The sequence below is a fragment of the Vigna umbellata genome, chromosome 1 (assembly GCF_029865625.1).
Source record: "Vigna umbellata cultivar VRB3 chromosome 1, Vumbellata_1.0, whole genome shotgun sequence".
In the NCBI taxonomy this organism is placed as follows: Eukaryota; Viridiplantae; Streptophyta; class Magnoliopsida; order Fabales; family Fabaceae; genus Vigna; species Vigna umbellata.
In genome coordinates this window covers 100506102-100521089 of record NC_142165.1, presented here as the reverse complement: position 1 = coordinate 100521089, position 14988 = coordinate 100506102, and the positions used below count along the sequence as shown (strand labels likewise).

At 32.0% G+C, this 14988-nt stretch overlaps 1 protein-coding gene and 1 non-coding gene across 2 annotated transcripts; both read right to left on the bottom strand.

The window, feature by feature from the left end:
• Positions 1-3076: 3076 nt before the first annotated feature.
• TRNAS-AGA (transfer RNA serine (anticodon AGA)) lies at positions 3077-3158 on the bottom strand. Its single transcript has one exon. It is a non-coding gene; the product is annotated as a tRNA-Ser (tRNA).
• Positions 3159-8535: 5377 nt separating this feature from the next.
• LOC124846331 (uncharacterized) lies at positions 8536-9968 on the bottom strand. Its single transcript, XM_047323566.2, has 5 exons — positions 9837-9968; positions 9601-9721; positions 9396-9499; positions 8926-9057; positions 8536-8789 (listed from the first exon to the last, which is right to left on the bottom strand). The coding sequence occupies exons 1-5, from the start codon at positions 9837-9839 to the stop codon at positions 8763-8765; spliced, it is 387 nt and encodes a 128-aa protein (XP_047179522.1). The 5' UTR covers positions 9840-9968; the 3' UTR covers positions 8536-8762.
• Between the last annotated feature and the right edge of the window lie 5020 nt (positions 9969-14988).

Here is a 14988-nt window from a genome sequence, read left to right as displayed (position 1 = left end):
ATTTTTCTTACGCACGTGCAAAACGCTATTTTTCTTTTGGAAACGTCAATTTATTTTACTAATTCATTTTGTTATTTATCTAATAAATTGTTTTTCTCTTTTAGATGCATTGTTTCTTCGTTCCGGTTTCTTTTTCTTTTTTTTTACTGTAAGCATTGTTTGTTTACACACACATGATGGAGCTGAAAGACGTTGAAAATTCCGAAATTTCAGAATCACTGCCTGTGTTTTTAATATAAATTTCTACTTTGTTCAAGGCGAAAATTATAGAAGAATAACTATGATTTTTCCGAAGTCTGCATGTATTATCAAAATTCTTGTATTATTTTAGATTACTGTTTAGAAGTAGTAATAAATTAGTTAAGTAGTTGTTAGTTAAGGTTTTTTTCTCTTTTTTTTTCCTTCTTTTTGTTTGTGGAGATCCTGTATAAGATAGGATTTCCCTTTTTTCTATAATGTATGAAAAAGATATACAAAATCAATAAAAGTATTTTGTTTCTCTGATCTGTTTTGAATTTTTTTTTTCATGTTTCCTTCTGTCATTGTGAATGGTTTTTTTGGTAACTTCTCTTGTTGCCAAACTCAACCTATCAGGTTAATGTTTGTCGTTGTTGTCTCGAAGAATTGGTTCCTACACCAACTTGACGTGGATAATGTCTTCCTATATGGAGACCTAGATGAAGAAGTTTACATGGAGTTATTGCCTGGTATGAATATCCACGAAAAAGGATAGGTTTACAGAGTAACTAAGTCTTTGTATGCTCTAAACCAAGCTAGTGGGCAATGTTTGACAAATTATTGATATTCCTTATATGTCTTTATTACACTTAATATAAATTTGATCGTTCTCTTTTCATTAAGAAAACACCTATCGATTCCATAGCTCTTTTTGTGTATGTAGATGACATTATTTTGACAAGAAATTCCACCATAGAGATTGATCATATAAAGACTCTTTTACACCGTAAATTTTGGATCAAGAATCTAGGAGAACTTAAATACTTCTTAGGCTTTGAAAAAATAGGAATGTTAGGAAGCAAGTCATGCTCTCCTTTTCTAAGTGACATAAATTTTCTAGAGAGCTACTTAGATAATCCCAACTCCTATCATAGATTGATAGGAAGTTTCTCTACCTTATTACCGATACTAGACTTGAATTATGTTTTTGTGTTAATTTGTTAAGACAGTTTATTCAATCACCTACTAACTATCATTATCGGGCTATGCATCATATCCTTAGGTACATTAAGTCCAGTCCTTCAAAGAGACTTTTCTTTGTTGTTAACCCCCACATTCAGATAATGATATTTAGTGACTCAAAGTGGGCCACTTGCCCCCAACAATAAAAGGTACACTACTAGTTGTGGCATCTTCTTGGGTCCGTCTCTCATCTCATGTAAATCTAAGAAACAAAACACTATTTTCAGGTCCTCCACTGAAGTCGAATATCGTGCTCTAATGGTTACCGTTTGTGAGATACAGTGACTTCACTGTCTCCTTCAAAATCTTCACATCATGATTAGTGTCACCGTTGTCCTTTATTGTGACAATAAATTCGCCAGACATATAACTCAAAACCAAAGCTTCCATGAAAGAATGAAGCATATTGACTGGCATATTGTTCTCGAGAAGATCCAAGCCAATCTCCTGCATCTTCTACTATTCGCTTGAATGAACAATTTGCTGATATTTTCACTAAGTTTCCTCATCTTGTTCATCTTTAATATGTTATTTTTATGCTCGGATTAGTTAACATACACCATTCAGCTTGAAGGAAGGCTATCAAAATCAATGATTAGTTAGGATTACTATTTAGAAGCAGTTAGTTAGACAGTTGTTATTTAGGGTTTTTTCTCTTTTCTTTTTTTTTTTTAATTTTCTTTTGTTTGTGAAAACTCTGTATGAACTAGAGTTTCTCTTTCTTCTCTAATATATGTACGAAAACAATACACATATTTAATAATAGTTTTTTTTTTTTTTCTTTTCTGATCTGTTTCGAGCTTTCCTTTTGTTTTCATACTTTCTTCTATCACCACTGTCATGATGCCTCTCTCTCTTGCTAGTTATTGTTTATTAAAATTTTATTTGATTTAGTTATTAAACTTATTTTATCCTGTTGGAATTTGAATAATACCCCCATTCAAGAAAAAAAAATACATCTATTATTATGTTTGCACTTATCTTTTGTTTTAATATTACAAGGTTTCTTTTACCTTTGTTTTAGTATCAAAATTATAACAGAAAATTACTATAAATAACACGAAAAAAGAAATTTTAGTAAAGGCAACAACAATCTAAATCCACTGTTAGACCTTTTCTAAAACAAAATAAAAAATCATTCAATCTTAATAGATACAAAAATTATAAATTATAAATCAATTATAGATAATAAGATCATTCTCACTTTTTCCATTAATTATCTTAAACTCTTACTTTCACCTTAGTCTCAAATACACAAAAGTAGGTTAATTTAAGTACCAATCAAAAAGTTTAGGGAAAGACAACAATTATTATTCATATTGTTTTGTAATAAATTGATATATACATTTGGAATTAATTTGATGACAAATAATCATTTGTAAGTTTAATAGTATGAATATAAAATATTCACTGCACAAATTTATATAAAAAAAATATTTTATACATGTGTTTGAATCACAAGTTGTATTAAAAGATAACTTGTTAGTTTTTACTTTTGTTTTAATTTTATAAATAGTACTACCTATTATCTAGTATCAAACTAACAAAAGTAGGTTAATAAAAATACTATTACAAAAGTCCTAAAAAAATTGACTATTTCTTTGACTTCTTATAAAATCCAAATATATGTCATTTTCGTCTTGGAACAAAATTAGCATATCATAACAACGACAAAATGCTTATAAAATGATAAAACTAAAAAAATGCAAGTGTGAAAAACCATTAAACAAAGCACCTAAAAAAACAGGAAAAAAAAAACAAAAAGTTTATTATAATTCTGAGAAAATGATAAAGCTAACATGTACATTTGTGTGCAAATTAAAAAAGCATGAAAAAACAAACCAAAATACACATTATCAGATAGAGAAAACTAAAACGTGAGCGGCAGGATTCGAACCTGCGCGGGCAAAGCCCACATGATTTCTAGTCATGCCCGATAACCACTCCGGCACGCCCACTTAATGACATGGATTGTTGATTTTAAGTAATATTATTAAAGAAATAAAAAAATTGTTGTGTATAAATCATTTTAGAATAAATATATGGTTTAATCCTTTTGGACATCCCTATTTGTGTAGGATTGTCTCAAATAGGTCCTCGTATTTATTTTTATCTCAAGTAGGTCCCTATTTTTGTAAGATTGAGTCAATTGAAACCTTGCCGTTAATTTCAATAGACGGCGTTAAATTTATTAAGTCGTGGCACGTTGGCGAAGCAAATTTTAATGACGTGTGGCACGTGGTCCATGGAGGCGAGGACGAAGAAGGCGGAGAAGCGCGTGTAGTGGCGTAGGAAGGTGGTACAGTTGTAGTAGTAGAGGAGTACGAGGAGGAAGGTGACGAGCGCGATGAGGCCGACGAAGACGACGGCGTTGAGGAGCGCGCCCTCGAACTTCTCCGCTGGGCTATCGGCGGGATTCTCGGCGTAGACGAGGTTGGCGGCGGTTGTGATGGTGGCGGCAGTGGATGACGGCGAGGAGAGGGCGTAGACCAGAAGAACCACCAGGAACATGCAGATCGACACCGGACTCATCACGCCGATGATTTCAGCGCCCAGACATTCCAGAACACTCTGTTCCATTCTCGCGGTTTTTTAGGTTTTTTTTTTTTTACTTTTTTACTTTTTTTTAGTTTAACTTACCCAGTTTCAAGATGAAAAGGAAGGGGTCCCTCGAATCCTGGAAGGAACTTCACTCTGGAGGCACAAGATGCTGGTTCAATGGAATAGAGTGATAAAAGAAGTAGGAAAAGTAGAATACCACGGTGAACCAAATATGAAGAAATGACACTTGACTTCAACTTTCCCATTTTTTATGCTCTTTTCTCAACCTTTTCTCTCATAGTTGAATCATTCATTTATCCTAAATCTGTAGTCATTGATTAAATTTTTTTTCATTTCAGCCTTCATAATCTTATGCTTTGGCTGTTTCTAATTTTTTCATTTAGCTGCATTTTGGGGTTAATAGTGGTGCAACAAGGTTTGCTATAGAGCGTCAAGCTGTCAATGAGGCTACATTCCGCTGCCCTGATGAAACACAATGGAAGCCCCTGGTTAGATTGAATTCACTTTAATATATTTGTTATAAAGTAGCTTTCATCAAACCTGATTTTAAGAACTATGTCCTCCTTTAGTGAAATTTCCACAATTCTATGTTGCAGAAAGAGCCTGTTGTTTCTTCAGATGGTCCAATTACACGAATACGGAAGGTAAATTGGATCGCTTATTTCTCTTACTCATTGTTTAGTATCCTCCTTCCTTCTGCTCTTCAATTTCACCGTCGTTGGAGTACTCTCCGTCTTCGCCGGCGGGATCCCGATTATTCTTCACCAAATTGCCTGACTGGACCACGTGCCACGTCATTAAAATTTGCTTCGTCAGCGTGCCACGACTCAATAAATTTAACGCCGTCTATTGAAATTAACGGCAAGGTTCCAATTGATTCAATTTTACAAAAATAGGGACCTAATTGAGATAAAAATAAATACGAGGACCTATTTGAGACAATCCTACACAAATAAGGATGTCCAAAAGGATTAAACCTAAATATATACATAAACCATTCTTATGATAGAATATGTGAGAATTTAAAATTGATTTATCTAAATAAATAATTTGAAATGTCCCAATAATAAAAGGGGGAAAAATACATCAAATTACATAACGTAATTTTTTTATCAAATATTATAGCATTTAATATATTTTAATTAGATAATATTTTTTTAGACCTATTGAATTAAAAAGACCACATTAATTATATTTACAAAAAATTATGTTCATCATTTTTATATCTTATTTATATAAATTAAAATAAGCATAATACATATTTTTTTATATACATTAAACTTAATTTTAATAGAATTTAACAACGATTGAAAGAAAAAGAATAAGATTCACTTCTTCTGTTCTAAATAAGGTTATTGGTGATATTACATTTTGTAAGCGTGTCACAAATTATTTTATCTCTTTTTAAAATATCATACAGTCTGCATTGCTTAAAAGATCATATATGGAACCAAGCAATAAAAAAAATTATATTTCATTGAAATTGGAATTGTACAAAATTTAAAACTACAATTTTAAAATACAAAGATATCTAGTTTATAATCACTAGACTATGATAAGAACAATGTACAATGTCTCAGGAACAACAAATATATTCATGAAATTAGTCACTAAACAATGACTTCATCATCTTCATATTAATATAAGTAAATAACTATAAAATTACTGTAGATTGCAACAATTATCAGGTGACAAATTTGGTAGGTCACAATCAAATTATTACACTATTAATTAAAACAAAATAGTTAACTTTTTGGTCTAATACTGTGATTCTATTATTGATATCAAAACTAAGATCCTGAAATTAAATGCCAGACTTTGCATGGCTACCCTTGTATTATGAACTTATCATAATTATTTTGTTTTATTTATTTTTTTGAATTAAAAAGAAAATGAAGGAATGTAGATACTCTTAAAACTTATAGCAATTTGTATTGCAGGCTTTATAAGGTTCTGGAAAACTTAATGGGCTGTGGGGTCTTATTTTCTGAGCCAGTCAAGTTCAAAGGACTAAAGGCACCATGACCTTAGAAGGAGTTCCTTCATTTTTCCAAGCTCTGAACTAATTTCCAGTCATCCTTTCTCTCTCTAAACCCAGTCCCATCTCTCTATTCTTGCTCTAACTTCTCTCTACTTTTCCACCACTTCCCACCGTTGCATTTTCGATTAGGTGGTGTTCTTTCGCTCACAGAGTTGAGGGCTTCCTATCCATCCGATTAATTTTTGATTTGGACGGGTAAGTCGGTTTTTCCATTTTCTTGAACCTAGGGCATGCAACTTTACTGGTTGCATGCAGTTGGGTAGTATCTCCTTTCGATTCTCTGTCTATTCTAGCTCTAAGAGCTGTTTTCATCACCATTTAGGTGGTTGTAGGGCACTGTTTGAGTTTTCGCTGTGAAGGCACGGTTAGGGCACTCTAGTTGGCTGTACTGCTCAACTTCAAGGTAAGGGGAGATAGACACTTCTTTTCTGATTTTGTTGTATGTAGTGTATATGTGTTGAAATCTGAACTGTTGTGCTGTTTAAGTTGAGTTTCTAAGTTTGAATGTATAGAATGATATGTGCTGACATGTTCTTATGTGAAACTGTAAATTTATGTTATATGACACTGCCTTGTATGTGAATGTTGTGTGAACCATGAATTGAGGTTGTGACTGATTTTGGGATTAACCATATGGTGGTGATTAAATATGGTGGAGAGCGTTAATACTGTTATGATGGTCATTTTGGAAGGGACTAAGTAAAATGAGGTAGAAATTTTAGTCACTATGATTGGGAGTGTGATTGAAGTACTGAGATAGTGTAGAGTAGTAAATTGGGACAGGTTGAGAGCACTTTGTTGGTAGGATAGAAGAATCTTAAAAACCTGAGTTGACACATCCCTGATCATAGAGCAGCCCTGGCCTGGTCCAGTCAGTTGTGACTAGTCATATGTGCCGGCGTCGAAGGTGAGACTGATGCGTTCAGACATATGATTCTTCTCCGATGACCAATTGGGTTAATAAGGCGGGGATGAGGTGGAAATCATGTGTTAGTCTTATTAGAGGAGTAAAAGGTTGAGAGAGTATTGCTTTTGGTCCTTTGAGAGGAATTGAGGTAGAGAGTTTGAGCATAAGTGGTCTTGAGTGCAATTGGACAGTGTGGCTAGCTTGTATGAGTCAATTAGAACAGGTTAGGATCATAAAAATGAGTAAAGTCATGTTCAAAATGGTAGAATTGAAATTGGGTCCTTCGGTTAATGAGGATTGGAGGTTTAAGTTAAAATGTGGGAGTGATCACTTTAGAATCATGCTAAGAACGTTTTATAATCATCTAGACAAGTTTAATTAGGTGTGATACAAGAATTAGGAGGGTTAGAAGTTGGGAAAAATAACGAAAATGGTAAGGATTAGTGTGAGTGTGTGATTCTGCAGAATTCACGTTCTGCAGATTATGTAGTGTCGCTATGCGAGTTGTCTCGCATAGCGAGACCCTGTAGAGGGTGCTCACTGTCTTGGAAATTCGCTGTGCGAGCTGGTGCGCCGTGCGAATACCAGGGGGTGATGCTCACTGTTTATGGACTCGCCATGGCGAATCCTGTCGCTATGCGACTGGTGGTGGTCTGGGATCACTGCTCATTTAATTCGAAGGACGAGTGAGGAGCATAGAGAGAACTTTGGGGAGGTTGGTCTCTGTCTGGGTTCCCGCATAACGACCTGGATGCGCTATGCGAGAGGTTGAAGTCTGATGTGTGTTGCGACTTAATTCGGTATGCGAATTAAGGTATGCATTGTGCGAGAGCCTCCTGTCTCGCCCTGCGAGCAGGATGCGCTGTGCGAATTCTTCTGGTGCCAGCCTTCTCTTTTACACTCTCTTGATTGATTCTAGTGTGTGAAGTGTTGGGCATGCCTAAAATGATCTGATCATGTGATTTATGTGGGGTGTGTATGGATTCACTGTGATAATATGATGGTATCTGGATATTCATGTGTGGGTTAGGTTTCAAAGTGTCAGTATGGTTCATGAACGTAATTCCATGGTCCTCAAGGAGAGGATACATGGTGGTGCCTGGTGGTGTGTAGAATGATTGCATGGTAGCTCAGTCTTGGGGGTTTTCCTGACGCTCCAATGGTCTTTCATTCTCAAGTAGAGAGGATTGATCCATGTGGTGAGGAGTAGTAGGAGGTCCTAGTCTTGGTAACGGCTTTGCAAAGCAGTAGAGGCCACCACGAGTGCATAACCCGTCATAGCTCAGTAATCATTCTAGTCCGGACGAGTCGGTCTATAAAGCAATGAGTCTTGTGATGTCAATGTACTATGTTTGAGTGACTTTTGCATGTCGTGTGTGATTGAATAACATGATTTTTATATCTAGCTCACCCTTGCTTGTTTGTATTGCTTGTGTATGTTTCTTATTGCAATGATCATCCATTTGGATGGTTGCAGATGGCAAGGAAGTTCCTTTGGAGACAACTCTGGAAGTTGAAGACAATACTGCTACCTAGTCTCCTAGGATGCTATTAGTTGATCTTATATTCTAGGATACTATTTTCCATTTCAGCTTATATTTTATATCTTTTTGGAGTTTAAGCTTACATTCTGAAGCTACTTAGAAGATGATTGTAATCCTATTTACTCTCACTGCTTTGCTATATTATGCATGTGGACGTCTTTATTATATACGCTTTCTGTATAATTGGGATGTCACAGGCTTCCACTTTATTCTGAACATATAATAATTAGTTTGTTCTATTGTAGTTTGTAGAATTAAAAATAATAAATCATGCATAAAAATTCTATGATAAGAATCACCATAAAATTGCATTGTATCAATTTAAAACATTACTCATACCAAATATCACAAAAATAGTATTATCAAATAACTTTTCACGATATAAAGAAAATCATCTAGGTTAACACATAAAGCCTATTGGGTAAACATAGCACAGCTCGTCCGGTCAAAGCCTCAGAAGGAGCAATTGCCACAACTCAAGAAGCCCATCATACGGATTGTAAATTTTTCAGATCAAAAGCTTCTCAATAGCATCCTGCAAACCAAAAAATACTCAAAAACCAATTTCAATAAACTATATATATCTTTGTGTGTGTCAATAAATAATACAAGTGACATTTGGTATGAACAAGAAAATATAAGAAAGAAACGAAAAATGCATATATGCATACCTTTAGTTGCTGGATTTGAGATTTCAATTGACTTCCTTCATTGGTTGTAACAGAACAAGAAATCACTGGTCTGGTGACCCCACAGGCACGTCCAAGTGCTTGTTTTGATGGGACAAACACATAGGGAACATTCTGAAAAATTGAAATGAGTAAATACATAAAATCAGAGTAACAACCAATTAAAACAAATCAGCAGGAATGGTTAAAACAAAAACTCCAGTATTTTTCTATTAGTTACACGGGCAAGAAATATTTAAAAAACTACTCGACTTTCACTAATTTCACAAATATGCAGACCATTCATGATTATGGATGTGGCTAATGACTAAGCTAACACAAAATGAGATTCAAAACTTCCTTAGCAGTAAATGAAACAACTCAAAACAAGGTTGCTAAACAATTGTAGATGCAATTGTAAACAATATCAAATAATAAATAGTATGTTACTACATATAAGAAAAATAATATACCTTGTCCTCAGCAAGTAGAGGGAGATGGAGAAGAATCTCAAGGGGCTCAGTATCAGCAGCCATTACAACAAACTCAGAGATACCTCTGTTAAGAGTCTTGGTGGCTGCAAATCCAATAGAATAAGTACATTATTCACTTATCATACACGGTGAGGAGTAATAAAAAAAAAACGTTAACATTAAGCAAATACAAATAGCTAGTTACCTTCATTTGCACCTTTTTTGAGCTGTTTATAGTTTGCAGCTTGCTGAACAAGATCTAGTATGGTTATTGTGAGCTGGGCATCAGCCAAAGGGTAAGCTTTGGGGTTCACTGGTTCTCCTGTCTGCGTTTTGCACCAACACAAACACAACAAGGAAATTCAGCAATTGATTAAACATTTCAAACTGTGAATAGAATGAGAAAAAAAAATGCAAGAAAGAAGAAGAAGAATATGGTACCATTGCTGATGGAACGGAGGCAGGAGGACGTTAGGGTTTTTGATTTGAACAGAATGAGGAACATCAAACATTGGGCTTTTATCTCTATTGAAGTCGTGGTTGCAGGATCCTTCTTTGACTTCAAGGCCCAGCAACATACATGACTTAAAATCTTTTTCTAATATTTGTTTAGAAATATAAAATATTGATCTAATTTTATATATTGTATATAAAATATAAAATATTTTTGCTTAAAATCCTTATTTTATATATTGTTGTAATTTTTTTAATTTGGAATATGATAAACATGAAATAAAAAATATAATTAAAGATGAAATAGAAATATAAAATATGTATATATAATACAATTCTGTAAAAGTGAAAATTGATTAAAACTTGTTTTTTTTTCTAAATCCAACTGTTTGGTTAAAATTTTAAATTAAAAATTATGAATCGAACAAAATCGTCTATTATATTTAAATATAATATTTCAGATTTAAAGTTTATAATCTAATTCAACATAAATAAATGTCTCTTGTAGATTATTTTATGCTTTTGATTATATTTTATTTATAAGTTATTTTTATTTACTAAATAAGATGATAAATTTGTATTATGAAATTTACCTATAATTATAAATAGAATTAACAAAGTTCAAATTATAAAAGCAACAATGATAAGCAAAATAAATTCATTACCGTATATTGACAACTTTAATGATAACATATTTAACATTTTTTGATTGAATAGATGGAATATTTATGTTTGGGTAAATTATGTGATATTATATATTGTATCATTTATCATTTGTCATTTATGATACAGTGTTTTATAACAAAATAGTATAAAGTTATTAAAAAAAATATTATAAATTTGATAGAACAAAAAGATATAGAAACAGGTATAATGTTAACATAATTATTCAAAATAATAATCATAATAATAAAATATATAAATAGACTAAACAAAAGCTAACAAAAGTTGTTCAAACGAGTATACTCTTAAATAACATAATCACTAAGAACCTGATAAACTACTAAGATAATTTTTCATTTAAATGTTTAGGATAATGAATATTATAGAAACTCGTGAAAATGAGTTTTGAAAACTAAGTATAAGTAAAGTAATAATTTTCACTAAGTGGATTCTTGTGTGATTGAGTATTGTTGTTTATAGGATATATGCTTGTACCAGTGGTGAGGAAATGTGGAAAAATGTAAAAGTAACTTTTGAAGGAACAAATTATGTGAAGTCTGTTAGAAAGAATTATTAATTCAAAAGTATAAGAGGTTCTAAATGCAGTAAGGCGAAACCATCCATGACATGTAAAAGTGTTTCACACACATCGTTAATCATATCACAAGTGTACAACTTTTGATACTAATGAACTTAATATTAAGATTTTGAAATCTTTGAACAAGACATAACAATGAAGGTCACGATGATCACTGAATCTCAAAATATTGCAATGTTTTCCATGACGACTCTCTTTGATAAGTTGAAAGAGCATGAACTTAAACTTTGACACTTAAATGAAGAAGATGATCAAGGAAGGAAGAAAAACACAACCTTCAAAACTGAGATTGTAAAAAATAAAAGTCATAAAGAGGATGATGATGAGGATGACGACGATGAAAACTTGAGTCTCGTGATTAAAAAATTCAACAGATTCATGAAATCCAAAGGTAAAGGACAATGTAGAAGTGATAAGAAGGAGAATCAAGAATCTTCTTCAAATTTAAAATGCTATGATTACGGAGAAACCAATCATGTAAATGTGAATCGTCCAAACGCCAAAAGGAGTGATGAAAAGAAAGGAAAATCTAAAAAAAAAAAAAACAAGGCTTGTATTGCTTGAGAGGAAAATGGTTAAAGCTCATCCAACTCAAGTGACTCATACGAAAAAGGAAATATTTGCTTAATGGTTGATAATTGATTCTCATTGCATCTAGAATTTTATGTAATTTGAGTATGAAGCAATAATCAATTATCCATAGTTATAGGGTGAATTTATTTGAAAAATAGTTTTTGGCAATGGCTGATTTTGCGTTGATTCCACCAAATAAATCCGTTGGGAGTAATTGAATATACAAAATGGATGATTATATCAAGCTACTACACATTTATAATTCCCTATTCTTGAATTGGAAATTCCCACATTTATCACATGATTAGAGTTTTTAATTGTTTTTTCAATTTTTGTTTCTCTCATAAAAACTCCATTTTGCAACAACCTTATATTTCAACACATTGTTGGGTCTTCCTCCTTCATGGAAGGATATATCACTAATATGTCTAGAAGGATGGAAGGAATATGTGATCTTCGAGGTTCTAAGCATGAAGAAGTGTGTAGTCTAATTAGAAATTTAGAACTAGAGTTTCTCACTTAGAAGATAAATTTGATACTTGATGAGTAAATAAAATTTAACTGCATTCATATCTTAGTTTAGGCCATTTGCATACATAATTGCATTAATTGAATGATTTGGTCATGCATTATTCTGGTTTCGGATCATACATTCAGATTTTGTGTTTTTCTTGTAGATTGGTGATTCTAAGTGCCAAAATCACAATTTGGGAAGAATTGATGTATAAGATGAAGAGATGAAACCAAAGAGTTCCACAACCTAGCTGTGGACAGTTCACGACCTGTGGATTTTGCTCGAGAGAATAGAAGACAAAACAGAGTGTTTCACAAGTGAGTTGTGGTTTTTACCACAACCTGTGGATTTCCCTCAGGAAATGCAGAATGGAAACCAGAGAAATGAGTTGTGGAATTTTTCAGAGCACTAGAGCAGTTACTAACCTCTTTTATGACGTGGATTTAAAGAGATTTAAATTAAATAGAAATTAAGGACACTTACTTAGAGAGAGTAACCACTCTCTTAAAAAGAGTAATGAGGGAGATTAAATAGGAGAGAGAAAGAGAATTGGAGAGGAGGAGAAAAGAGGAGAAACGTACCAGAAGGGGAGGGACGTTCATGCCAGGGCTTCAACACTTCTTCTTCTGGTTTGCTTTTGAATTTTACATCATGCAGGACTAAATTTCCTTTTGTTAGAGGATTGATGTAATACTTTGGAGTATAATTTTTGAACCTTTTCAATTGATGTTTTGTTAATTTTAATTGTCTCAGTGTTTTATTTATGTTCTAATGTCTATTCTATGAACAGTTTCACAATTGGGGAATTGGGGATTGTTTGCGATTATAAATAGAACAGATAAGATGTTGTCACAATTGGGAAATTGGGCACAATTGCAATTGAGATAAAAGTGTTCTTCATGATTTTATTGAATGTTGTAACTGACCTAAGGGATTGGGGTTCGAATTCAATAGATAAGTTTTTCTATCTAAGGAATTAGGGGTAAACAAGCTCTTAATAAACTCAAGTGGATAATGATAATTCACACATCAATTCGAAAGGGTAGGAATTTATATGAAAATGTATGAAATCAATTTTCTAACATTGTTTATATTATTTGAATTCCAATCACTTGTTTATGTTCATCATTTAACTTGATATTTTTGTTGCTCAAAATGACGTAAATTAGTAATCTAATACTATTCAATCCTAGACTTGCCAAACGTTCATTAATAATTATTAATTATTTTGTTTTGATGACAATGATGATATGAGTGATGATTTTTAAATTTTAAATTAATAAAATATTTTATCTTTTTTTTGTTTTCCCTATTGTATGAATTGTTTGTTCAATAGGAGTTCAATTTCATTAAATTATCTGATTTAGGGGGAGTTATCTAAAAGGTTTAATATTTCTTTTTATAATGATAAAAAAAGGGAGAGAAAAATTTAAAACCTTAGTTATTTAATGTTTTTTTCTTGTGTAATTGTGTATTTGCATGTTATTACAAAATGCTTTAAAACAAATTTTGATCATCATAAAAAAAGGGGTAGATTGTTTGTAAAAGAAGATGAAGAAGATCAATATTCAAGAGTAAATTTTAATGATGATAAAAGTAAATCCAATAACTTAAAGTGATAACAAAAAATATTGGAAGACTTGCATTTTGTTTATGTATTTGATTAAACCTTTATAATAAGTCATATATTAGTGAATGAATTGTTTGTAGGATCTAACTTAGAAAGTCATAAAGTAGCATACACAAAGATCACTTAGGGAATGATTTCATTTATTTAAAAATAAAAATTCTGTAATAATCGATTATCTAATTTAAATCAATTGTTTACCACAACGAAAAGATGTTTTCAAAAGAGTTTTTGTGATAATTGATTATTTTTTTAAAATAATTGATTACGAGTGGCGATTATGACTTGACTTTTCATATTATTGACCTGATTTTCAAATAAGAAGTATATATATCTTTGGGGAGACCTGTTTCAAAAGTAACTTTTCATTCAGAGATTTAGGACTCTCACTGCTAGAGAAACTCTATCTACTTGTAAAAATGAGCTTTGAAAAACCTATTATAAGTAGAGTGATAACTTTCACAAAGTGAGTTGTTATGTGATTGAGTGTTATTGCTCTTGCCAGGAGTTGTGTGACTCAAAAAAAGTTTTTAATTATTGTGTAATTAAAAAAATGTGTCTTCCATCTCTTGTGCCTTCTGGAGATGTGTTCTATAAACCTTAAGCTTTTTCTTGTATGATTGTAAAAATGGGCTTTGAAAAACTTATTATGAGTATAGTGATAACTTTCACGAAATAGGTTCTTATTAATCCTTTGTGTGACTAAAAAAAGTGTTTCATTATTGTGTGATTAAAAAAATACGTCTTTTTTCTCTTGTGTCATCAATAGACGTGTTCTCTAAACTTTAAGTTTTATTTTATATGATTGTAAGTTTGATTTACTTTTAGTATTTGAGTTAATTTTTTTTAGAAAGATTAACAATTAGACGTAATCTTATTTAATTGAGCCAATATAAAATATCTATGTACGAATTTTCTATTTCACACTCTCTTTATTTTGCTAAAGTTGTTAAAACAAGTGAAAATGTTTTAATTGAATGATAAACTTTGAAATTTTTTTTAAATATTAATTAATAAATGAATCAATTTACCTCCCTCTTAATTTTTGTCCAAACATCAATATTTTGGATTGCGAATATAACAACAAATACAACTCTTAAATATATTCAAAATAATCAATACATTCCAAAATTTATTCTGATATCATCCTTCATTCACACATTTC